Source organism: Mustelus asterias, chromosome 6 (genome assembly GCF_964213995.1).
Source record: "Mustelus asterias chromosome 6, sMusAst1.hap1.1, whole genome shotgun sequence".
Classification (NCBI taxonomy): domain Eukaryota; kingdom Metazoa; phylum Chordata; class Chondrichthyes; order Carcharhiniformes; family Triakidae; genus Mustelus; species Mustelus asterias.
In genome coordinates, this window is record NC_135806.1 from 142,444,837 (window position 1) to 142,472,242 (window position 27,406).

General features: G+C 45.9%; 1 protein-coding gene across 2 annotated transcripts in view; it reads right to left on the reverse strand.

Moving 5' to 3' along the window:
- The window catches only part of rictora (RPTOR independent companion of MTOR, complex 2 a), a 234,058-nt gene extending 210,014 nt beyond the window's left edge, over positions 1 to 24,044 (reverse strand). The window contains exons 1-2 of one of the 2 annotated variants that reach the window (XM_078215238.1): positions 23,915 to 24,044; positions 23,643 to 23,690 (exon numbers count right to left, since the gene is read on the reverse strand). In XM_078215238.1, coding sequence (XP_078071364.1) covers positions 23,643 to 23,690; positions 23,915 to 23,963 — 97 coding nt within the window. In that variant the 5' untranslated portion in view covers positions 23,964 to 24,044. Of the gene's footprint in view, positions 1 to 23,642; positions 23,691 to 23,914 lie in introns of those variants that run through there. The other variant, XM_078215239.1, reaches the window with a different exon arrangement.
- Between the last annotated feature and the right edge of the window lie 3,362 nt (positions 24,045 to 27,406).

A 27,406-nucleotide genomic window follows, 5' to 3' on the forward strand; every position in this document is an offset into this window, starting at 1 on the left:
GAAGGACCTGCTTCCAGGCGGTAAATCTCTGACTATATGTAGGCACTCAAGTCCGTTACCTGGTGGTTCTTGGCAAGTTGTAGATGGAGGGTCATGAGGCGCTCATTGATGCTGACAAGGAGTTCCAAGAGTTGATTGACAAGTTTGTCCTTGATGGCGATCCAATTCAGAGAGTTGATGCAGTTGGGCCAAATAGCCTCTTTCTGCACTGTAGGGATTCTATGGTTCTAGGGAGTCTATTTCTTCCATTATTACAGTGTCAAGACCCTGGAACTCCCTTCATGTTAGTTTTGTGGGAGAACCATCATCATCACAGATTGCAGTTGTTCAAGGTGGCCTACATTCACCTCATCAGGAACAGCTAAGGATAGGCTAAACTTGCCATTGACCCTTCACATTCCAATGATGAATATTAAAAACATAAGAACATAAGAAATAGGAGCAGGAGTAGGCCATCTAGCCCCTCGAGCCTGCCCCGCCATTCAATAAGATCATGGCTGATTTGACGTGGATCAGTACCACTTACCCGCCTGATCCCCATAACCCTTAATTCCCTTACCAATCAGGAATCCATCCATCCGCGCTTTAAACATATTCAGCGAGGTAGCCTCCACCACCTCAGTGGGCAGAGAATTCCAGAAAACAACGTGGACAATCTTGTACTGATGTCTCTGGAATAGTAATACGCCAGCAACTTCAGGCCACAGTCACGCCAGCAACTTCAGGCCACAGTCACGATAACTGTGTGCTACAACAGTCTCTGTTGAACAACCAACAGTAAGAGATCCATATTTTCCATGCCTTGAACTACCACACACATCTTGCACATCCAATCTTAAGCTAATATACTGTTAGAAAATTGTGAAACTCTCAAATGTGCTAGTTCTCATTGTGTCATTGGCCAGTTATGAAAATCAAACTTACATTAGCATTGGGAGCAGAGGTCAGGAACTTTAACTCCCAACAGGCCTCCGAGCTTTTGAACACGCGCACTGAGTGGCTGCACATGTAGATCAGCATTTTAATGTTCTATGGGCACACCATGCCTACACACAGGAACAAAAATGCAAAAACTCAGGTCTGGTGACCAGTAGAGTGCCATCTAGAAGAGGAGTCCCAGGCAATGGTCAGGGTGAGGTCCCAAAGGAAGAGGGAATAGGAAGCGGTCTCAAAAGAAGAGTCCGAGAGAGGGAACAGGAAGAGGTCCCAGTTCAGTTAAAAAGAGGGGAGCAGAGAAAAAAGTCTCCAAATAGGAAAAGAGCTGCAACTAGCAGACTAAGTGTAGAGAGCTCAAAGGAAGCTCTAGTGATCGAACAGGACTTCTCCAAGAAGGCAACCAGGGCTGGTGACTCCATGCTATTGCAGAAAAGATAACCCTTTGGAGCAGTAGTTTCTGCTCAGCATGGCCAACGATCTGTAATTATGCTTGATAGCTTGTGCTGGAGTGCATAAGTTCAAAGTCTATTTATTAGTGTCACAAGTAGGCTAACATTAACACTGCAATAAAGTTACTGTGAAAATTCCCTAGTCACCACTCCGGCCCCTGTTCGGGTACACTCTGGGAGAATTTAGCAAGGTTAATGCCCCTAACCAGAGTGACTTTTGGACTGTGGGAGGAAACCGGAGCACCCAGAGCAAACCCATGCAGACACAGGGAGAACGTGCAGACTCCGCACGGACAGTGACCCAAGCCGGGAATCAAACCTGGGTCCCTGGCGCTGAGAGGCAGCAGTGCTAACCACTGTGCCACCGCATCCTGAAGTGGGAATCGAGGGGAACAGAATCTGGGAGACCAAGACTGAAGGCCCTGCAAGGTGGGTTGTTCTTGATGCCTTCCAAGTTTGGAGAAAATTCCACAGTTAGATCTACGACGGTGAAGACTGGAATGTCTCGTGAGAGACCACAGCATTAATGTTGGGTTGCTGAAAAATTCATGGACCCTATCTTGGTCCCATCAGCCAATTATTTTATAGTGCAGTGCATTTGACTTGTTAATTCACATGTATCTCATTAACCCTGAATGTTAGAGTGCAAGACTTAGAGTACAAAGTTAATTAAGAAAAAAATAGGACCCATCAGAGATGAAAAAGAGAACTTGTGTGTCGATGCAGAGACAGTGGGAAGGGTTTAAATGGATATTTTGTCTCCATGTTTACAAAGGAACGGGATGATGCAGATATAGTAGTCCAGGAGGAACACAGATATTGGATGGGATAATCATAAAAAGAGAGGAAGTACTTCAAGGGTTGGAATCCTTGAAAGTTGATAAATCACCAGGGACAATTGGACTGTTTCCGAGGCTGCTGAAGGAGGTCAGGGAGGAGATAGCAGGTGCACTGAAGATGATTTTCCAATCTTCACTCGATACAGGGGAGGTCCCAGAGGACTGGAGAACTGCAAACGTAGTTCCATTGTTTAAAAGAGGATTGAAGGAAATGCTAAACAATTATAGGCTGTTTTGTCTTACATCCGGCTTGGATTTGTCAGGGATTGTCAGCATGGATTTGTTAAAGGAAGGTCTTGACTCACAAATTTGATTGAATACTTTGAGGAAGTGACAAGAAGTGTTGATAAAGGTAGTGCAGAAGATGTTGTTGACGTGGATTTTAGCAAGATGTTTGACAAGGTTCCACATGGTAGATTGGTCAAAAAGGTAAACGCCTGTGGGATATGAGTAATGTGGCAAACTGTATAAAAAGTTGACTTAGTAACAGGAAACAAAGGGTAATGGTCGCTGGATGCCCTTGCGAATGGAAAGTTGTTTCAAGTGGTGCTCCACAGGGTTGGGTGTTGGAACCGTTATATATTAATGATTTGGAAGTGAACCAGCAGGACAAAAGCTGCAACAGATTTTGTACCTGCCTTCAGAGTAGAAGACAAAATGCATCCCAAGGATAGTAGAAAAGTAATGTGAAAAGGGGAGAAAGTAATTTAATCAAACTACTGAAAAAATACTAGGAAAACTAATGACACCAGAACGTGGACCTGATGTCCTGCTTGTTGGGTTTGACAGTTAAGGCCACAATCAGATCAGCCATAATCTTACTGAATAGGAGAGGCGATGAATGAATACTTTTCTTCAGTGTTCACCAAGGAGAGGGGCCATGTTTTTGAGGATGTGTGAGAGATACAGGCTGATAGGCTGGAGGCAGATGTTCTGAGGGAAGATGTATTAGCAATTTTGAAAAACCTGAAGGTCGATAAATCCCCTGGGCCAGATGAGATATATCCTAGGATTCTTTGGGAGGCAAGGGATGAGATTGCAGAGCCTTTGGCTTTGATCTTTGGCTCCTCACTGTCCACGGGGATAGTCACAGTAAGAAGTTTAACAACACCAGGTTAAAGTCCAACAGGTTTATTTGGTAGCAAAAGCCACACAAGCTTTCGGAGCTCTAAGCCCCTTCTTCAGGTGAGTGGGAATTCTGTTCACAAACAGAGCTTATAAAGACACAGACTCAATTTACATGAATAATGGTTGGAATGCGAATACTTACAACTAATCAAGTCTTTAAGAAACAAAACAATGTGAGTGGAGAGAGCATCAAGACAGGCTAAAAAGATGTGTATTGTCTCCAGACAAGACAGCCAGTATTGTCTGGAGACAATACACATCTTTTTAGCCTGTCTTGATGCTCTCTCCACTCACATTGTTTTGTTTCTTAAAGACTTGATTAGTTGTAAGTATTCGCATTCCAACCATTATTCATGTAAATTGAGTCTGTGTCTTTATAAGCTCTGTTTGTGAACAGAATTCCCACTCACCTGAAGAAGGGGCTTAGAGCTCCGAAAGCTTGTGTGGCTTTTGCTACCAAATAAACCTGTTGGACTTTAACCTGGTGTTGTTAAACTTCTTACTGTGTTTACCCCAGTCCAACGCCGGCATCTCCACATCACGGGGATAGTGCCAGAGGACTGGAGAGTGGCGAATGTTGTTCCTCTGTTCAAGAAAGGAAATAGGAATGACCCCTGGTAATTATAGGTTGGTTAGTCTTACTTCGGTGGTCAGTAAGTTAAGGGAAAAGGTCCTGAGGGATAGGATTTACGATCATTTAGAAAGATGCAGCTTAATCCGGGATAGTCAGCATGAATTCGTGAAGGGTAAATCTTGCCTCACAAATTTGATTGAATTTTTTGAGGAGGTAACTAAATGTGTCGATGAAGGTAGAGCAGTTGATGTCATACACATGGATTTTAGTAAGGCGTTTGATAAGGTCCCCCATGGTCGGCTCATAAAGTAAGGAGTGTGGGACAGAGGGAAATTTGGCCGATTGGATAAGTAACTGGCTATCTCATAGAAGTGGAGATGCCGGCGTTGGACTGGGGTGAACACAGTCAGAGTTTTAACAACACCAGGTTAAAATCCAACAGGTTTATTTGGTAGCAAACAGTTGCTACAGTTGCTATTTGGTAGCAACAGTTCCGACGCGCCAGAGAAAAACCGCACCGACCTTTGTTCTTTGACCTCCTCAGAAGACAAACACGGGACACGGTGGACAGAGTACCCTTCGTCGTCCAGTACTTCCGCGGAGCGGAGAAGCTACGGCATCTCCTCCGGAGCCGTCAACATGTCATTGAAGACGAACATCTCGCCAAGGCTATCCCCACACCCCGACTTCTTGCCTTCAAACAACCGCGCAACCTCAAACAGACCATTGTCCGCAGCAAACTACCCAGCCTTCAGGAGAACAGTGACCACGACACCACACAACCCTGCCACAGCAACCTCTGCAAAACCGTGCCGGATCATCGACATGGATGCCATCATCTCACATGAGAACACCATCTACCAGGTACATGGTACCTACTCTTGCAACTCGGCCAACGTTGTCTACCGGATACGCTGCAGGAAAGGATGTCCCGAGGCATGGTACATTGGGGAAACCATGCAGACGCTACGACAATGGATGAATGAACACCGCTCGACAATCACCAGGCAAGACTGTTCTCTTCCTGTGGGGGAGCACTTCAGCAGTCACGGGCATTCAGCCTCTGATCTTCAGGTAAGCGTTCTCCAAGGCGGCCCTCACGACAGCACAGAGTCGCTGAGCAGAAACTGATAGCCAAGTTCCGCACACATGAGGACGGCCTAAACCGGGATGTTGGATTTATGTCACATTATCAATAACCCCCACAGCTTGCCTCCTGGACTGGCAGGCTGTCCTGTCTGGAGACAATACACATCTCTTTAACCTGTGCTTAATGCTCCCTCCACCCACATTGTCTGTATCTTTAAGATCTGGCTGGCTGTAGGGATTCGCATTCTAATCAGTATTCTGTAACTTGATTTTTGTGTCTCTGTGCCCTGTTTGAGAGCACATTTCCACTCCATCTGATGAAGGAGCAGCGCTCCGAAAGCTAATGGTGTTTGCTACCAAATAAACCTGTTGGATTTTAACCTGGTGTTGTTAAAACTCTTACTGTATCTCATAGAAGACAGAGGGTGGTGGTGGATGGAAAATTTTCAGACTGGAGATCAGTTACCAGCGGTGTACCACAAGGATCAGTGCTGGGTCCTCTGCTATTTGTGATTTTTATAAATGACTTGGAGGAGGGGGCTGAAGGGTGGATCAGTAAATTTGTGGATGACACCAAGATTGGTGGAGTAGTGGATGAGGTGGAGGGCTGTTGTAGGCTGCAAAGAGACATTGATAGGATGCAGAGCTGGGCCGAAAAATGGCAGATGGAGTTTAACGCTGATAAGTGTGAGGTGATTCATTTTGGTAGGACAAATTTGAATGTGGATTACAGGGTCAAAGGTAGGGTTCTGAAGACTGTGGAGGAACAGAGAGATCTTGGGGTTCATATCCACAGATCTCTGAAGGTTGCCACTCAAGTGGATAGAGCCGTGAAGAAGGCCTATAGTGTGTTAGCGTTTATTAACAGGGGGTTTGAGTTTAAGAGCCGTGGGGTTATGCTGCAACTGTACAGGACCTTGGTGAGGCCACATTTGGAATAGTGTGTGCAGTTCTGGTCACCTCACTATAAGAAGGACGTGGAAGCACTGGAAAGAGTGCAGAGGAGATTTACCAGGATGCCGCCTGGTTTGGAGGGTAGGTCTTATGAGGAAAGGTTGAGGGAGCTAGGGCTTTTCTCTTTAGAGCGGAGGAGGTTGAGAGGTGACTTAATAGAGGTTTATAAAATGATGAGGGGGATAGATAGAGTGGACGTTCAGAGCCTATTTCCTTGGGTGGATGTAGCTGTTACTAGGGGGCATAACTATAAGGTTTGTGGTGGAAGATATAGGAGGGATGTACGAGGTAGGTTCTTTACTCAGAGTGGTTGGGGTGTGGAATGGACTGCCTGCTGTGATAGTGGAATCGGACACTTTAGGAACTTTCAAGCGGTTATTGGATAGGCACATAGAGCACACTAGAATGATAGGGAGTGGGATAGCTTGATCTTGGGTTCGGAAAAGGTTCGGCACAACATCGTGGGCCGAAGGGCCTGTACTGTGCTGTACTGTCCTATGTTCTATGTAATAGTGAAGCAAGTTTGATTGGCCTACTCATGCTCCTATTTCATATGCTCGCGTGATGCAGCACCAACTCAAGTTAGCTTTTGCTGTTCATTTTTTTCATTCTCCTGGGGTTTGACAGCTGTCTTAACTTTTAATTTATTCTTGAAATGCAAAGTGAATTCAACAAATGCTGAAAGCACAGATTAGTATGGAAGAGAAAAAGATTGGTTCTCATTTCACCTAGGACCATACTTTGGAACAAATCAGAAGGATATCTCCTGAAACAGTTTAGCCTGTCTTCTCACATTCTCAGCAGTAGCAAGATAACATAAACAATGATGCGGACATTTCAGGAATCATTGCACTTGCAACAAGGTTGGATGTAGCTTGATACTGCTGTGTAAATGAGATTCTGGCATAATAACAAGAGTTTTCCATCACTTCCTAAATGTTTTTCCAAGGTGGACAATATACAAAGAGACAAATTCCACATCTCCAACTTGTAGGTGCTAAAAATGGCTTTTGTACATAATACAAAATGGGAGCTTGTTTCTGACTGGCCCAATCAATACATTGGTAAAGAAAAAAGGGGAAGATAGTCACTTGTAAGTTGTAAATCTATTAAAGCTCAGCCTTTTCAGTGTTCGAACAGCATTATCAAAGCAGAATCTCATTACATTTTGATTCCCAACAGCAATAATTTTTGGTTAGGGAAAGAGGAGATTTCAAGTGATCTAGAACACTCGCTAACACTACCAAAGAACAAAGAAAATTACAGCACAGGAACAGGCCCTTCAGCCCTCCAAGCCTGCACCGACCAGGCTGCCTGACTTAACTAAAACCCCCTACCCTTCCAGGGACCATATCCCTCTATTCCCATCCTATTCATGTACTTGTCAAGGCGCCCTTTAAAAGTCACTACGGTATCCGCTTCCACTACCTCCCCCGGCAACGAGTTCCAGGCACCCACTACTCTGTGTAAAAAATCTGCCTCGTACATCTCCTTTAAACCTTGCCCCTCGCACCTTAAACCTATGCCCCCTATTAATTGACTCTTCCACCCTGGGAAAAAGCTTCTGACTATCCGCTCTGGCCATGCTTCTCAATCTTGTAGACTTCTATCAGGTCGCCCCTCAACCTCCGTCGCTCCAGTGAGAACAAACCAAGTTTCTCCAACCTCTTCTCATAGCTAATGCACCCAAGAGTTCCGCTCGAAGCCATACATCGTCCTGACTTGAAACTTCCTCTGTCACTGGATCAAAATCCTAGAAATGCCTTTCTAAAAGTACCTGCAACAGGTAGATTGTAGCAGTTCAAGGCGGCGGCTCACCACTACCTTTTGAGGGCAATAAATGTTGATCTTGCTAATAACATTTAAAACCCATGAAAGAATAAAAATAACACAACTGGAACAATAAATACTGATTATTGAAACCCTCCGTCTATCCTTAGAAGTCAAAGTAATATCAGAATATAACCAAAAGGTGACGGTTAATAAAATATCAGGTACAAGTTTGGAAAGATATCCAGATTACTACACACTGACGTCAGTTCAATGTGCATTGGCTTGTACTCAATGCAAGTTTATAGTCACTATAATAAATACACCCTCCCACCCCTTATCTCATTTAGTTACTCTGCACAAAATTAAACACTAGAAAGCATTCTAATAAAATATCAGAAACAAATTACTAAAAAAGTCCAGTGTATTATACAGCAAACCTACTTTACCTCAGCAATCCAAATCAAAACATCATATTAAAATATGTTGGAAATAGGGGCAACATGGTGGCACAGTGGTTAGCACTGCTGCATCACAGCGCCAGGGAAGCAGGTTCGATTCCTGGCATGGGTCACTGTCTGTGTGGAGTTTGCATGTTCTCCTTGTGTCTGCATGGGTTTCCTCCGGGCATTCCGGTTTCCTCCCACAGTCCAAAGATGTGCAGGTTAGGTGGATTGGCCATGGTAAATGAACCCTTAGTGTCAGGGGGACTAGCTAGGGTAAATGTGGGGAGTTGTGGGGGTGGGCCTGGGTGCGACTGTGATCGGTGCGGATTCAATGGGCCGAGTGGTCTCCTTCTGCACTGTGGGATTCGATTCGATGATTCTAACAAACAAATTCGCTAACTTTTCAATTACAAACTACAAAAACAACATATTCATAGAACCCCTCTAATATAGTAAAACACTTCAGGTTCTTCATAAGAACATTATCAAACAAAATTTGAAACCAAAGATGGAGGCAGTTTTAAGGAGTGTCTATAAGGAAACATATATAGAAACGTACATAGGAAACAGAAGCAGGAGTAGGCCATTTGACCCTTCGAGTCTGCTCTGCCATTCGTTATCATGGCTGATCTTCAAATTCAATAACCTGATCCCATCCTCCCCGCATAACCCTCGAGCCCCAAGAGCTATATCTAATTCCTTCTTAAAATCACACAACATTTTGGTCTCAACTACTTTCTGTGGTAGTGAATGCCACACATTCACCACTCCCTGGGTGAAGAAATTTCTCCTCACCTCAGTCCTAAAATGCTTTACACCTTATCCTCAAATTATGACGCCTAGTTCTGGACTCTCCCACCATCAGGAACATTCTTTCTGAATCTACCATGTCTAATCCTGTTAGAATGTTATAAATTTCTATGAGATTCCCCCTCACTCTGCTAAACTCCAATGAATATAATCTGAACTGACTTAGTCTCTCTTATGACAGTCCTGCCATCCCAGAAATCAGCCTGGTAAACCTTTGCTGCACTCCCTCCATAGCAAGAACAGCCTCCCTCAGATAAGGGCAATAAAACTGCATACAATACTCCAGGTGTTGCCCTATACATTGCAGTAAAACATCCCTATCCCTAAACTCAAATCCTCTCGCTATGAAGGCCAACATACCATTTGCCTTCTTTACTGCCTGCTGTACCTGCGCGCTTACTTTCAGCAACTGATGCATGAGGACACCAAGGTCTCATTGAGTATTCATCTCCCTCAATTTACACCCATTCAAATAATCTGCCATCTTATTTTTGCTACCGAAGTAGATAACCTCACATTTATCCACATTATACTGCATCTGCCATGCACATGTCTGTCCAAATCAACTCACTGCATCCCCCTCGCAGCTCATCGGAATGGGAGAGAGGGCAGAGGAAAAGGCCTTGACAATGAAGGTCATGACCTCCAATAGTGGAGTGATTTAATCATGGATGTTCAAGAGACAAGCACTGAAGAAATGGAAGGTCGTACGGTCAAAGGAAATTGTAGAAATAGAGAGAGAAGGCTTTGAAACATTTGAAATCAAGAATAATTTTAATAACTTTAAAATTGAATTCAAATCTTGAAGATTTTAGTCACAAGTAGACTTACATTAACACTACAGTGAAGTTACTGTGAAAATCCCCTTGTCACCACACTCCGGTGCCTGTTCAGGTATACTGAGGGAGAATTTAACATGGCCAATTCACCTAACCAGCACATCTTTCGGACTGTGGGAGGAACCGGAGCACCTGGAGGAACACAGACACAGGGAGAGCGTGCAAACTCTGTACAGACAGTGACCCAAGCCGGGAATTGAATGCAGGTATCAAACCCGGGTCCCTAGTGCTGTGAGACAGCAGTGCTAACCAGTGTGCCACCGTTACATAGGGATATATACGAGTATGTCATTCAGCCACTCGAGCTTGCTCTGCCATTCAAAAGATGTGGTCTGCACATTGCTGTCTGCCACTCCCCCCACCCCCTCCCCATAACCTTCAACTCCCTTGTCAAGCAAAGTTGATATTTTTCTACACCCGAGCTATGACTGTAACACAGCATTCTGCACCCTCTCCTTCTCCATGTACGGTATGCTTTCTCTGTATAGTGCACAAGAAACAATACTTTTCACTGTGTACTAATACATGTGACAATAATAAATGAAAATGAAATTAAATTCAATGACCCAGCCTCCATTGCTTTCTGGGGAACAGAATTCCACATACTAACAATGCTCAGAAAAGAAATTTTCTTAATCACTGTTTTAAACGGTAAACCTCTTATTCTTAAACTGTATCACCTAGTTCTAGTCATTCCCATAAGTGTAAACATCCTCCATGTATCTACCAAATTCCCTCAGTATTGTGGCTAAATGGGCCACCTAAGATGGTGGTTTGCAAGAGCACGCTGGTACACCGAGAGACACCACCCAGGGGTGCATTGGAAGAGTCAGGTCTAGATGTCACAAAGACACGAATGAAAGTTTGAGCAACAGACAGGCTGAGGCATGGGTTGAGTTTTGTAATGTTACGAAAGTGGAAATAGATGGTCTTAGTGCAGCTACATGGTTAGAAGTTCATCTTGATGTTACTCAGTTTAAGAGCAGTATGGTTCGTCCAACATTTGCTAGGAAGAGGGATGGAGTTGGTGGCTGGAAACTCTCTGTATTGTGTTTGCATATTCTCCCTGTCTGTGTGGGTTTCCTCCGGATGCGGAGTTTCCTCCCACAGTTCAAAGATATGCAGGGTAGGTTAATTAGACATGCTAAATTGACCCTTAGGGGAACTAGAAGGTAAATTCGTGGGGTCACGGGGATAGGGCCTGGATGGGATTGTCGTCGGTGCAGGCTTGATGGGCTGAATGGCCTCCTTCTGCACTGTAGGGATTCTATGATTCTTTCCATGATTCTAAATGAAGGTTTTAGCAATGATCAAAAGCAATAGCTTTGGTTTTCCCTATGATTAGTTGGAGGAAATTTCTGTTACCCAAGACTGGACATCGGGCAAGCAACCCGATAAATTTACAAACAGTGAAGGGGTCAAAAGAGATGATGGTCAAGTCAAGGAGGGGTCATCAGCATGCATGTGAAGGCGAGTGCTGTGCTTTCTGATGCATAAATTTTATAAATGAGGAGCATGTAGAAGAACATAACATAAGAAATAGGAGCAGGAGTAGGCCATCTAGTCCCTCGAGCCTGTCCCACCGTTCAATAAGATCATGGCTGATCTGAAGTGGATCAGTTCCACTTACCCGCCTGATCCCTATAACCCCTAATTCCCTTACCGATCAGGAATCCATCTATCCATGATTTAAACATATTCAACGAGGTAGCCCCCACCACTTCAGTGGGCAGAGAATTCCAGAGATTCACCACCCTCTGAGAGAAGAAGTTCCTCCTCAACTCTGTCCTAAACTGACCCCCCTTTATTTTGAGGCTGTGCCCTCCAGTTCTAGCTTCCTTTCTAAGTGGAAAGAATCTCTCCACCTCTACCCTATCCAGCCCCTTCATTATCTTATAGGTCTCTATAAGATCCCCCCTCAGCATTCCAAATTCCAACGAGTACAAACCCAATCTGCTCAGTCTCTCCTCATAATCAACACCCCTCATCTCTGGTATCAACCTGGTGAACCTTCTCTGCACTCCCTCCAAGGCCAAAATATCCTTCCGCAAATAAGGGGACCAATACTGCAAACAGTATTCCAGCTGCGGCCTCACCAATGCCCTGTACAGATGCAGCAAGACATCTCTGCTTTTATATTCTATCCCCCTTGCGATATAGGCCAACATCCCATTTGCCTTCTTGATCACCTGTTGCACCTGCAGACTGGGTTTTTGCGTCTCATGCACAAGGACCCTCAGGTCCCTTTGCACAGTAGCATGTTGCAATTTTTTCCCATTTAGATAATAATCCAATTTGCTATTATTTCCTCCAAAGTGAATAACCTCGCATTTGTCAACGTTATACTCCATCTGCCAGATCCTCGCCCACTCAGCCTGTCCAAATCTCTCTGCAGACCTTCTACGCCCTCCACACGATTCACTTTTCCACTTATCTTTGTGTCGTCTGCAAACTTTGTTACCCTACACTCAGTCCCCTCCTCCAGATCGTCTATATAAATGGCAAATAGTTGAGGCCCCAATACCGATCCCTGCAGCACGCCACTAGTTACCATCCGCCAACCAGAAAAGCACCCATTTATTCCGACTCTCTGCTTCCTGTTGGATAGCCAATCCCCAGTCCACACTAACACCCTACCCCCAACTCCGTGTGACCCAATCTTCTTCAGCAACCTTTTGTGAGGCACCTTATCAAATGCCTTTTGGAAATCCAAAAACACTGCATCCACCGGTTCCCCTCCGTCAACCGCACTAGTCACATCGTCATAAAAATCCAACAAGTTCGTCAAGCACGACTTTCCCCTCATGAATCCATGCTGCGTCTGCTTAATCGAACCATTCTTATCCAGATGGTCTGCTATTTCTTCTTTAATGATGGATTCCAGCATTTTCCCAACTACAGACGTTAAGCTAACTGGCCTGTAGTTACCCGCCTTTTGTCTATTTCCTTTTTTAAACAGCGGCGTAACATTAGCCATTTTCCAATCCGCCGGCACTACCCCAGAATCCAACGAATTTTGATAAATAACCACTAACGCATCCGCTATTACCTCTGACATTTCTTTCAGTACCCTGGGATGCATTCCATCCGGGCCGGGGACTTGTCCACCTTCAGTCCCGTTAGTCTACCAAGCACTACCAAGAAGAATAGGAGGGGGCCCAGGATAAATTATTTGCAGAGGTGGTGGTTTTCTGGATACAAATAAGAATAGATTCAGGTTCCACAGAGCTAGACAACATGGAAAGGCATTGGAGAAGGATGGTGCAGTCAACCAAAGAGCAGAATTTTATAACTCTGGCATGATGGGAACAGAGCCCATAAAATGCGTAAGCGATTCAAACATCCACTGACTTCAGCAGGACTGTAAAATCCCACTGGCATTAAATTCAGCCCAAAGTCTGTAAACAATGAAAAGGATGCTGAGGGATAATTTACCTTTGTCACAGTCACATGTCACTCGTGTGTTGGATATGATCAGTTTCAGTACTGTGGCAGAGGACCTGATTGGAGGTATTGAAACATGGGATTCCAAGAAAGATGGAAATGGATTTGGGAGACAACAACACATTCGAAGGACTTTGAAGAGAAAGAGAAGTCAGAGATGTAGTGATTGTTTTCAAAGATGATGAGATCATAGTTTAGCATGTTAATGAGTGTGATGATGCTGGTAAAGAAGAGGATGACCATTCTTGAGGAGAGAGAACCATTAACAGTATCAGCCAACATGGAAACCAGGAAAATCAGCAGTTTAAGTGTGATTAAAGCCAAAGGGCAGTTGGAGAGTCTCACGGACAAGGATGTGTTCAGGGGCAGATGGGAGAGAAACTAGAGAACGATGCAAGTTCAGGGGTGGGACGGGGGAGCCTTGAGGGAGTAAATCTGGGGAGATAACTGATGCATTGGTTATAATTTGCCAAAATCCTCTTGAAGATTCCATTAGGTGGGAAAATAGCAAAAGTAACTCCTTCGTTCAAAAAGGGAGGGATCCAGAAAGCGGGAAACAACAGCTTAACATCTGTCATGGGGAAATATTAGAAGCACTTATGAAAGATGTTATAGTAGGGCACGTAGAAAAATTCAAGGCAATCAGGCAGAGTCAATATGGTTTTGTGAAAGGGAAATCACGTTGAACCAATTTATTGAAGTTCTTTGAAGGAGTCACATGCTGTGGATAATGGGGAACTGGAGGATGTGTTGGTCTTAGATTTCTAGAAGGCATTTGATATGGTGGCACATCAAAAGTTATTGCAGAAATTACAAGCTCATGGTTTGGGAAAAACATATTGGCAATGATTGAAGATTTGCTAAATAACAGGAAAGAACAGGAAATAATGCAGGCATAAATGGGTCATTTTCTGGTTGGTAGGGTGTCACGAGTGGTGTGCCACAGGGATTAGTGCTGGGGCCTCAACTTTTCAGTTTATATAAATGACCTAGATGAAGTGCAGCTTAATAAATGGCTTGAGTTGGTGCAGGAGGGAGAGCTTCAGATTTTTAGACCACTGGGTTCTCTTCCACGGCAGATGGGACCTGTACAAAAAGGACAGGTTGCATTTGAACTGGAAGGGCACTAACACCCTAGTGGGGAGATTTGATCGTGCAGTGTTTAACGCAAGGAGTATGACAGGTAAGGCGGATGAACTTAAAGCTTGGATTGCTACATGGAATTATGATGTTGTGGCAATTACGGAAACTTGGATGAAAGAATGGCAGGACTGGCAGCTTAGCATTCCAGGATTTAGATGCTTCAGGTGAGATAGAGAGGGTGACAAAAGAGGTGGGGGTGTTGCTTTACTGATTAGGGAGAATGCCACAGCTATTCAGAGGGTGGACACCTTGGTGGGATCATGCAGTGAGGCCATGAGTAGAACTCAGGAAGAAGAGCGGTACAATCACACTGTTGGAGTTGTGCTACAGACCTCCCAACAGCCAGCATGAAGTGGAGGAACTGATATGTCAGCAGATTATGGGACAATGTTAAAACAACAGGGTTGTTGTGGTGGGCGATTTTAACTTCCCCAACATAGACTAGGATTCCTTTAGTGCCACAGGCTTGGAGGGGGCAGAGGTTGTTAAGTATGTCCAAGAGTGCTTCGAGGCAATATGTAGATAGTCCAACTCAGGAAAAGGCCATCTTAGACCTGACTCTGGACAGGTAATTGGTGTCTCCATGGGGGACCATTTTGGGGACAGTGATCAAAATTCTATAAGTTTGAAGATACTTGCAGAAAAGGATAGAAGTAGACCCAGAGTGAAAGTACCAAACTGGGGAAGGCTAACTACGATAGTATTAGGCAGGAGCTAAGGAATGTGATTGGGGGGCGGCTGTTTGAGGGTAAATCCACATCCGATATGTGGGAGTCTTTTAAAAGTCAGTTGTTAACAATTCAGGACAAGTATGTCCCTGTAAAAATGAAGGATATAGATGGCAAGATTCAGGAACCCTGGATGACAAGAGAGATTGCGAGCTTAGTGAAAAAGCAGCAAGAGGCATACATAAATTTCAGGAAATTGAAAACAGATAAGGCTCGAGGAATACAAAGATAGCAGGAAAGAACTTAAAAAGGGTCTTAGGAGGGCAGAAAGGGGCCATGAAATGTCCTTGGCAGACAGGATTAAAGAGAATCCCAAGGCTTTTTATGCATATATAAGGAAGAAGAGGGTAGCTAAGGAAAGGGTGGGTCCACTCAAGGACAGTGGAGGGAATTTGCGTGTGGAGCCAGGTGAAGTGGGCGAGGTCCTTAAAGATTACTTTGCAAGAGTATTCACAAAGGAGAAGGATGTGGTGGATGGTGAGTGTAGAAAGGAAGATGTTGACATTCTAGGACATGTTAAGATAAAAAGGGAGGTGGTATTAGAGGTTTTGAAAAACATTAAGGTAGACAAGTCCCCAGGACCAGATAGGGTCTATCCCAGAATACTGAGAGAGGCGAGGGAAGAAATTGCTGAAGCCGTGGCCAAAATTTTTGTATCCGCTTTAACCACGAGCGAGGTACCAGAGGATTGGAGAGTAACTAACATTGTTACTCTGTTTAAGAAGAGCAGACGAGACAATCCAGGAAATTACAGGCCTGTGAGCCTTACATCAATGGTGGGGAAATTATTGGAGAAGATTCTTAGAGATAGGATGTACTCACATCTGGAAGAGAATAAGCTTATTAGGGATAGGCAGCATGTTTTTGTGAAGGAGAGGTTGTGTCTCTCAACCTTGATTGAGTTCTTTAGTTTTAAGATAGCTATGGAGAATGATAGGTCTGGCCCAAAAGTTAAAATTCTAGATTGGGGCAAGGACAATTTTGATGGTATCAGGCAGGACCTTTCAAAAGTTAATTGGGGGAGTCTGTGGGAAGGTAAAGGGACGTCTGGTAAGTGGCACCAGGTTTCAGGGTAAACACATTCCTCAGAGTGAGGGGCAAGGTTGGCAGAAGTAGGGAACGCTGGATGACTCGGGATTTTGAGGCCCTGGTCAAGAAGAAGAAAGAGGCACATGACATGCATAGGCAGCTGGGATCAAGTGAATCCCTTGAAAAGTATAGGGAGTGTAGGAGTAGAATTGAGAGAAAAATCAGGAGGGCAAAAAGGGACACGAGATTGTTTTGTCAGATAGGGCAAAGGAGAATCCAAAGAGCTCCTATAAATACATAAAGGGCAAAAGAGTAACAAAGGAGAGAGTAGGGCCTCTTAAGGATCAACAAGGTTATCTATGTGCAGATCCACAAGAGATGGGTGAGATCCTAAATGAATATTTCTCATCAGTATTTATTATTGAGAAAAGCATGGATGTCAGGGAACTTGGGGAAATAAATAGTGATGTCTTGAGGAGTGTACATATTACAGAGAGAGAGGTGCTGGAAGTCTTAAAGCGCATCAAAGTACATAAATCCCTGGGACCTGATGAAGTGTATCCCAGGACATTGTGGGAGGCTAGGGAGGAAATTGCGGGTCCTAGCCGAGATATTTGAATCATCGATAGTCACGGGTGAGGTGCCTGAAGATTGGAGAGTGGCAAATGTGCCTTTGTTTAAAAAGGGCTGCAGGGAAAAGCCTGGGAACTACAGGCCAGTGAGCCTCACATCTGTGGTGGGTAAATTGTTGGAAGGTATTTTGAGAGACAGGATCTACAGGCATTAGAGATGCAAGTCTGATTAGGGACAGTCAGCATGGCTTTGTGAGTGGAAAATCATGTCTCACAAATTTGATTGAGTTTTTTGAAGGGATAACCAAGAAGGTAGATGAGGGCAGTGCAGTTGATGTTGTCTACATGGACTTTAGCAAGGCCTTTGACAAGGTACCGCATGGTAGGTTGTTGCATCAGGTTAAATCTCACAGGATCCAGGGTGAGGTATCTAAATGGATACAAAATTGGCTTCTCGACAGAAGCCAGAGGGTGGTTGTAGAGAATTGTTTTTCAAACTGGAGGCTGTGACCAGTGGTGTGCCTCAGGGATCAGTGCTGGATCCACTATTATTTGTCATTTATATTAATGATTTGGATGAGAATATAGGAGGCATGGTTAGTAAGTTTGCAGATGACACCAAGGTTGGTGGCATAGTGGACAGTGAAGAAAGTTATCTCTAATTGCAATGGGATCTTGATCAATTGGGCCAGTGGGATGACAAATGGCAGATGGAGTTTAATTTAGACAAATGCGAGGTGATGCATTTTGGTAGATTGAACCAGGGCAGGACTTACTCAGTTAATGGTAGGGTGTTGGGGAGAGTTACAGAACAAAGAGATCTAGGGGTACATGTTCATAGCTCCTTGAAAGTGGAGTCACAGGTGGACAGAGTGGTGAAGGTGGCACTCAGCATGCTTAGTTTCATCGGTCAGAACATTGAATACAGGAGTTGGGATGTCTTGTTGAAGTTGTACAAGACATTGGTAAAGCCACACTTGGAATACTGTGTGCAATTCTGGTCACCCTATTATAGAAAGGATATTATTAAACTAGAAAGAGTGCAGAAAAGATTTACTAGGATGCTACCGGCACTTGCTGGATTGAGTTATAAGGAGAGGCTGGACAGACTGGGACTTTTTTCTCTGGAGCGTCGGAGGCTGAGGGGTGATCTTATAGAGGTCTATAAAATAATGAGGGGCACAGATCAACTAGTCAGTCAATATCTTTTCCCAAAGGTAGGGGAGTCTAAAACTAGAGGGCATAGGTTTAAGGTGAGAGGGGAGAGATATACAAAAGGCTCCAGAGGGGCAAGTTTTTCACACAGAGGGTGGTGTCTGGAACAAGCTGCCAGAGGTAGTAGTAGAGGCGGGTACAATTTTGTCTTTTAAAAAGCATTTAGATAGTTACATGGGTACAATGGGTATAGAGGGATATGGGCCAAATGCAGGCAATTGGGACGAGCTTAGAGGTTTTAAAAAAAAGGGTGGCATGGACAAGTTGGGCCGAAGGGCCTGTTTCCAAGTGTAAACCTCTGACTCTAAGCAACAAAAAAAATTAACGAGGGCAGGGCAGTGGATGTTGCATACATGGACTTCAGTAAAGGTTTTGATAAGGTTCCTCATGGCAGGCTGATATAGAAGGTGAAGTCATATTTGGATACAAAACTGGCTTGAGCATAAAACACAGTAAGAGTTTTAACAACACCAGGTTAAAGACCAACAGGTTTATTTGGTAGCAAATGCCATTAGCTTTCGGAGCACTGCTCCTTCGTCAGATGGAGTGGATATCCAAGATAACAAGATGGAGATATCCACTCCATCTGACGAAGGAGCAGCGCTCCGAAAGCTAACGGCATTTGCTACCAAATAAACCTGTTGGACTTTAACCTGTTGTTAAAACTCTTACTGTGTTTACCCCAGTCCAACGCCGGCATCTCCACATCTTGAGCATAAAAAACAGAGTCGCAGTGGAAAGACTTTTCTAACTGGAGCGATCTGGGTGTCTCAGCGCATGAATCACAAGTGACTGGTACAGCAAAGTAATTAGGAAAGCTAATAGAGTGTTATCATTTATTGTGAGGGGAATTGATTACAAAGGTAGGAGGTTATGCTTCAGTTGTACAGAGCACTAAGAGATCGCATCTGGAGTACTGTATTGGTATTGGTCTCCTTATTTAAGGAAGGATGTAAGTGTGTTAGAAGCTATCCAGAGGTTTATTAGACTAACACCTTGAATGGGTGGGTTGACTCATGAGGAAGGGTTGGACAGGTTAGGCCTGTATTCACTGTCATTTAGAAGAGTAACAGGTGACTTGGTTGAAACATAACATCCTGAGGAGGTCTTAACAGGGTGCAGGTAGAAAGGATGTTTCTGCTTGTCGGAGAATCTAGAACTGGGGGTCACTGTTTAAAAATAAGGGGTTGCTCATTTAAGACAGAGATGAGGAGAAATTTTCTTCCGTGGGTAGGGGGTCTTTGGAACTCTATTCCTCAAAAAGCAGCAGAAGCAGTGTCTTGGAACTTTAAGGCAGAGATTGATAGATTCTTGATTAACAAGGAGGTGAAAGATTATCGGAGGGGCGGATATGTGGGGTTGAGGTTACACATCAGCCAGGATCTTACTGAATGGCAGAGCAGGCTCCAAGGACTGAGTGGCCACTCCTAATGTTGGTACGTGGCCTGGTGGACTTGGGGATGGCAGGAAAGTGCTCGAGATTGTTGATCTGATTGTCTCAATCATGAGCACCTTGCACTTCGTCTTGGAGGCAAGTGTGTGGGTGACAGGGGAAAGTGGTTTAAGTTTGCAGGAGACAAAAGAAACTGGGGGGGGTTATCCTTGTATTTGCATATCATCCCAGAAGAGTAAGCAGTTTTATCAGATGGAAACAAGAGGCCCCAATGCTTTATGTGGTCCAGCAGTTACATAAAACAAGAAACCGCCTTTGCGCTTCAGATGCTGTTTCACCTGATGCTGAAATCAGTATATGGCATGAGAACTATCAGAAGACTGTTCTTTTTCATTATTCTCCTGCTACAGAGGTAGTACAGTAGTAAACAAAAACTACGTTCTTCAGCATTTCCAAAATACTTGCTTCTGCCTTATTTTAAAACCAACACCGTGCTATAAAAATGGTTTAACAGTTAAGAGACTGCAACAAATACCAATGGAGAAATGTCTAAATGACAAAGTGATCTGGAGCCCGTTTCCTCAACTTTTGTTTATATGTGACTATAGATACGAACAATGAGCAGTCGGACGACGGGGTTATTGCAAAATGGGTGACATTCAATCAGACCTGCGAGCAGTTCGTAAACGGTCACAAACATAGCAATCCTGTTATGCGGTAAGAAGGAACTGAGTAGCGGCTGCTACTTGCAACCTAGGAAGCGTCAAAAATAACATTTGAGCCGGAAAATGACAGACCGCAACGAACTGACCACCCTCATGACCAAAAAAGGGTAGAGGGACTGGGTTCCCCGCTCTTGATTCAAGGCCGACAGTCAGAGCAAGGAGCCCCGGCCTCGCGTCCCTCGCACAGCCCAGAGAAGCCAACTGAGAAGCGGGGCTGCTGGAACTGCAGCCGGTCCCTCCCCTCAGGACGTGGCCGCTTAAAAAAACCATCCACCCATCATCCTCCTCTCTCCACCCATACAGAAAAAGGCAATAAACTTTATTAAAGACAAGTATATGGAAACTGTATCCACTTCCCTCAAAACTGAAAGTACATTTCACATAAAAATAAACAAATCACTGAAAGCTACTTAAGCAGGCTGGCAGCACAGGGGGTGGCTCCCGGGAACAGAGATGGAGCAAAATTAAAGGAAGCACTGGTGACTGGTTGTAGGAGCAGGGTCCATATAGGCACTTAGTATGAGGCGCCAAAGGTTCCACATTAGAACAAATAAACAAAACAGGCTCCAGTATAGAGGCAGAGCATGTGGCCACTGGCACTGGGTGACCCACCCTGCAACATCCCACTGGCACTGGGAGACCCACCCTGCAACATCCCACTGGCACTGGGAGACCCACCCTGCAACATCCCACTGGCACTGGGAGACCCACCCTGCAACAGCCCACTGGCACTGGGAGACCCACCCTGCAACACCCCACTGGCACTGGGAGACCCACCCTGCAACATCCCACTGGCAATGGAAGTTCCACAATTTTTTTCTTGGCTAGCATGGACTTTCATTAGACAGCGTGTCACACTGACATCATAGCGGATCTGAAATAAAGTCTATTGGCAATGAAGTAGTACCATGAGAAGATTAATTGCCGAGTAGACGGAAGATGATTTGAGCGCAGGTGATTTAAAAAATTACGTCCAGTTTGAAATAACCATTAACATGAAATAAAAGATGATTTTGGTACATAGAGCGTCTTGCTCAGTTTGCCTAGAATGGGGTAACTGTGAAGGATAGGATGGCTCTTGCTCTGAATGGCTATTAAAGCAGGTAGGAGAATATTTCACTGCAGATGGTCCCCTCCATCCAATTTACCCTAAGACTCCTTGGATGGACGGGACCACACATGAGATGTGACAACACAGTGAGAGGGAATCTAGAGCATGGAGCTGCATCCCAGAATAACGGGCTGCACATTTAGGACTAAGAGGAGAAATTTCTTCATTCAGAGGGTTGAGATTCTTTGGTGTTTTCCACCCAGAAAGCTGTGGATGCTCAGTCGATGAGTATGCTCAAGACTGAGATGGAGATTTTTGTGCGCAAAGGTGAAATCAAAATTGATCGGGTATGATTTTTTTAGGTTAGCAGTGCAGGCTCAAAGAACTGACTTCTGCTCCTATTTCTGATGTTCTTACATAACACTACAGAAAATGTGAGGGTCGTGGAGAGAAGACCAGTGGAGCAATGATAGCCCTTGCCCAAAATGCTGCTGCAGTTGGTAACAATTGAGAAGGAGCAGATCAGAGTGTTTTCGAGAGCCCTTCGATCAGAGTGGCACAAAGTGGTCAAAATACCCGCTTGAGACTGAAAAGAGGAGAAATTGCTTCACTCAAAGGGTTGTGAATCTTTGGAATTCTCTACTCCAGAGGATTGTAGATGTTCCATTGTTGAATACATTTAAGGCTGGGATGGACAGAATTTTGCTTTGAGGGAATAAGCGAATGGGACCAGAATGCACTGCACAGTGTAGTTCCTTTTGCGGGGAGATGAGAACTAGGGCACACGATCTAGCCTTCTACTGTCTGGAAAAAGAAGCAAGTCTGAAAACACATACCAACCGACTCAAGAACAGCTTCTTCCCTGCTGTCATCAGACTTTTGAATGGACCGGTCATATATTAAGCTGATCTTTCTCTTCACCCTACCTATAACTGCAACACTATATTTTGTCCCCTCTCCTTTCCTTCTCCCCTATGTACTTTGAACGGAATACTTTGTCTGGAGAGTGTGCCAGAAGTAATAAGATGGTGATTGGAACATTTTTCTCAGGGTTGTTAATGATTGGAATTCCTTTCCCCACAGACCAGTGGAGACATTGAATACACTCAGGACCGAGTTAGGCAGATTCTTGATCGACAACGGAGTCAAAGGGTAAAGAGGTAAACAGAAAAGTAGATTTAAGACCACAATCAGATGAGCCATGACTGTTTTGAAAGGAAGAGCAGGCTCAAGGGTACGAATGGCCTACTACTGTTTCTATGGAGTTGAATCCAAACATCAGCCACAATTTAATTATAGTCATTGTCATAGAGGTTTACAGCATGGAAACAGGCCCTTTGGCCCAACTGGTCCATGCAGCCCCCTTTTTTAACCACTAAGCTAGTCTCAATTGTCCGTGTTTGGCCCATTTCCCTCTATATCCATCTTACCACTGTAACTGTCTAATTGAATTGCAAAGCAGGGTTGAAAGGTCATATGTCTAAACGTGCTACTATTTCTAGTGTTCTTGTACCCTCAATCTCAAAGCACTCCTCCATCCCATCTCCCCTTCGTTCTCCCCCCACTATCCTGCCTCCCCCTCCATCCTGTCTCTCCCCTGATCCCCCCATGCTGGCTGTCTCTCCCCCAATCCTGTTCCCCACCACCGTGTTCCCACCCCTCCAGGGTATCCCCTCCTCCCAGAAATGGGAGTCCATGGTATACCCCCCTCCTCCCCCGAATGGGAATCCATGGTATACTCCCCATCCTGAATGGGAATCCATGGTATACCCCCCCCCCCCCCATGGGAGTCCATAGTATACTCCTCCCACCCCCCCCAAAAGAATGGGAGTCCATGGTATACTCCACCCCCCACCCCACCCTTCCGAATGGGAGTCCATGACATACTCCACCCCACCCCCGAATGGGAGTCCATGGTATACTCCACTGCACCCCCCACCGTCCCCTCCCAATGGGAGTCCATGGTATACTTTCCCCACCCCCCCTCCCCACGCATGGGAGTCCATGGTATACTGCCCCCCCCCCGGAATGGGAGTCCATGGTATACTCCACCCCACCCCCACATGGGAGACCATGGTATACTCCCATCCCAATCCTGAATGGGAATCCATGGTATACTCCCCCCCCCCCCCCCCCCATGGGAGTCCATAGTATATTCCTCTCCCCCGGAATGGGAGTCCATGGTGTACTTTCCCCACCCTTTCTGTCCCGTCCCCCCCCCCCCGGAACGGGAGTCCATGGTATCTCCCTCTGGAGCTCGCGGCCCGGGAGCCGTTAGTGTTTGAAAAGCTCGCGCGCGGCTCCCTCGCTCCCACTGAGTAGTGAAGCGGGGCCGGGGCGAGACTGTCCTCCTCCTCCCCCCCCTCCAAACAGCTCCAAACTTTACACCTTCCTTTTCTCACAGTCCGCCCGGGCGATGTGACTTTGCCCCGGGATTAGTGACTGCACCCTCCCGGCCCGGCAGCTAGCTCCCCACCCTCCCCCCCCCGGTCTCCAGGTTCCTCTTACCTCGGGACAGATCGAGCGGCACGTTCTCCTCCCCGCTGTCATTCCGCCCTGCGTGTTTGTGTCCACATAGAGAGAGAGAGAGAGAGAGAACAACACGGTCAGTCAGTGCGGGTAAGCCACATACATTTCATTATTTCCATAAACAAACAACAGATTTGCGGGGAAAGATCGGAGCGCCGTTGTTGTTGTTGTTGCTGCGAGCGGAGAGGGGGTTCGCCTCGCTTATGTTCAGCGTGTGATGTTTTTGTCAATTTGAGGGGTGTTATCATCACCTCGGATGCGGAGGCTCCTGACGGAACGGCCGCGGCTGCTGACCGCCATGTTCACGGACTCTCGCCTCTCTGGCTGCCCGCGATCCCGGCCCGGGAGGGGGGGGGGGGGGAGGGAGGAGCGGCGCACGCAGCACCGGAACCGCAGCCTGCTCTCGCGAGTGGGGGCGGGGCCTCATGGAGGGCGTGGCCAAGGGCAGACGGGCGCGGCAGGAGGGGGCGGGGCCAGACGGGCGCAAGTGGGAGGGAGGTGGGGCCAGCCGGGACGCACCGGCGCATTGGCTGCCTGTTTACACAACTCTTTAACCTGTGCCTAACGCTCTCTCCACTCACATCCTCTGTACCTCTGAGACTTGATTACCTTGTAAATTGAGTTTGACATAGAACATAGAAAGCCACAGCACAAACAGGCCCTTCGGCCCACAAGTTGCGCCGATCACATCCCCACCTCTAGGCCTATCTATAGCCCTCAATCCCATTAAATCCCATGTACTCATCCAGAAGTCTCTTAAAAGACCCCAACGAGTTTGCCTCCACCACCACCGACGCCAGCCGATTCCACTCACCCACCACCCTCTGAGTGAAAAACTTACCCCTGACATCTCCTCTGTACCTACCCCCCAGCACCTTAAACCTGTGTCCTCTCGTAGCAACCATTTCAGCCCTTGGAAATAGCCTCTGAGAGTCTACCCTATCCAGACCTCTCAACATCTTGTAAACCTCTATCAGGTCACCTCTCATCCTTCGTCTCTCCAGGGAGAAGAGACCAAGCTCCCTCAACCTATCCTCATAAGGCATGCCCCCCAATCCAGGCAACATCCTTGTAAATCTCCTCTGCACCCTTTCAATGGCTTCAACATCTTTCCTGTAATGAGGTGACCAGAACTGCGCGCAGTACTCCAAGTGGGGTCTAACCAGGGTCCTATAAAGCTGCAGCATTATCTCCCGACTCCTAAACTCAATCCCTCGATTAATGAAGGCCAGTACGCCTTCTTGACCGCATCCTCCACCTGCGATGCCGATTTAAGAGTCCTATGGACCCGGACCCCAAGGTCCTTCTGATCCTCTACACTGCTAAGAATGGTACCCTTCATATTATACTGCTGCTTCATCCCATTGGATCTGCCAAAATGGATCACCACACACTTATCCGGGTTGAAGTCCATCTGCCACTTCTCCGCCCAGTCTTGCATTCTATCTATGTCTCGCTGCAACTTCTGACATCCCTCCAAACTATCCACAACACCACCTACCTTGGTGTCGTCAGCAAACTTACCAACCCATCCCTCCACTTCCTCATCCAGGTCATTTATGAAAATGACAAACAGCAAGGGTCCCAGAACAGATCCCTGGGGCACTCCACTGGTCACTGACCTCCATGCAGAGAAAGACCCCTCCACAGCCACTCTCTGCCTTCTGCAGGCAAGCCAGTTCTGGATCCACAAGGCAACAGCCCCTTGGATCCCATGCCCTCTCACTTTCTCAAGAAGTCTTGCATGGGGGACCTTATCGAACACCTTGCTGAAGTCCATATAGACCACATCCACCGCTCTTCCTTCGTCAATGTGTTTGGTCACATTTTCAAAGAACTCAACCAGGCTCGTAAGGCACGACCTGCCCTTGACAAAGCCGTGCTGACTACTTTTGATCATACTAAACTTCTCTAGATGATCATAAATCCTGTCTCTCAGGATCCTCTCCATCAACTTACCAACCACTGAGGTTAGACTCACCGGTCGGTAATTTCCCGGGCTGTCCCTGTTCCCTTTCTTGAATATAGGGACCACATCTGCAATCCTCCAATCCTCCGGAACCTCTCCCGTCTCCATCGACGATGCAAAGATCATCGCCAAAGGCTCCGCAATCTCCTCCCTCGCCTCCCACAGTAACCTGGGGTACATCCCATCCAGTCCCGGCGACTTACCAACCTTGATGCCATTCAATAGTTCCAACACATCCTCTTTCTTTATGTCCACATGCTCGATCCTTTCTGTCCACCGCAAACCAGCAGTACAACCACCCAGATCCCTTTCCACCGTGAATACCGAGGTAAAGTATTCATTAAGCACCTCCGCCATTTCTAACGGTTCCGCACAAACTTTTCCCCCTTCACCTTTTAAGGGTCCTATGCCTTCACATCTCATCCTTTGTGTCTTTATATGCCCTGTTTGTGAACACGACTCCCACTCACCTGATGAAGGAGCAGCGCTCCGAAAGCTAGTGGCTTTTGCTACCGAATACACCTGTTGGACTTTAACCTGGTGTTGTGAGACTTCTTACTGCGCTTACACAAACACTGAGGGCACACTGCTCTGGTGTGCAGTGCCTCATTGACTGTCTACACTTTCCGCTGCCTAGAACATAGAACAGTACAGCACAGAACAGGCCCTTCGGCCCACGATGTTGTGCCGAGCTTTATCTGAAACCTAGGCAAAGCAGCCAGCATAATTAAGGACCCACGCACCCTGGACATTTTCTCTTCCACCTTCTTCAGTCAGGAAAAAGATACAAAGGCCTGAGGTCATGTACCAGCCGACTCAAGAACAGCTTCTTCCCTGTTGCCATCAGACTTTTGAATGGACCTACCTCACATTGTTGATCTTTCTCCACACCCTAGCTGACTGTAACACTACATTCTGCACTCTCTCCTTTCCTTTTCTATGTACGGTATACTTTGTATAGCACGCAAGAAATAATACTTTTCACTGTATGCTAATACATGTGACAATAATAAATAAAATGAAATAAAAAAAGTCAGGTAGCCAGTCTCCCAGCTCAGCGGTTCGAGTCTTGCTGTTGGCAGATTGTATGGTCCCACACACTGCAGCGTTTCCTCCTCCTTCAGCGTATGTCTTAATAGTCCTGCCGACACAAATTAGTGAACTAATACTGAGTAAAAAATAACTAATTCCGAGTGATTGGTTTTCTTCCCAGTGAAAGCTAAGGTCTCCCTCGGTTCACTGACATTACCACTTCTCTTTTGGCTATGATTGAGTGTAGTATCTGTTCTTAAATCGCTTTCTCGGCCTTTTGACTAAGATCTGAGGTCACGTACCAACCGACTCAAGAACAGCTTCCTCCCCGATCTTTCGATCTTGTTTGATTTTGACACGGTGGCACAGTGGTTAGCACTGCTGCCTCACAGCGCCAGGGACCCGGGTTTGATTCCTGGCTTGAGCCACTGCCTGTGCGCAGTTTGCACGTTCTCCCCGTGTCTGTGTGGGTTCCCTCTGAAAGACTTGCTGGTCAAGTGCATTGGCCATGCTAAATTCTCCCTTAGTGTACCTGAACAGGCGCCAGAGGGTGCGACTAACCATAACATAATTGCAGTGAAGCCTACTTGCACAGTAGGCCTACTTGTGGCATTAATAAAATAAACTTTGAACCCTAGCTATGATTGTAACACTACATTCTGCACCCTGTCCTTTTCTATGTACGGTATGCTCAGTCTGTATAGTGTGCAATAAACAATACTTTTCACTGTATACTAATACA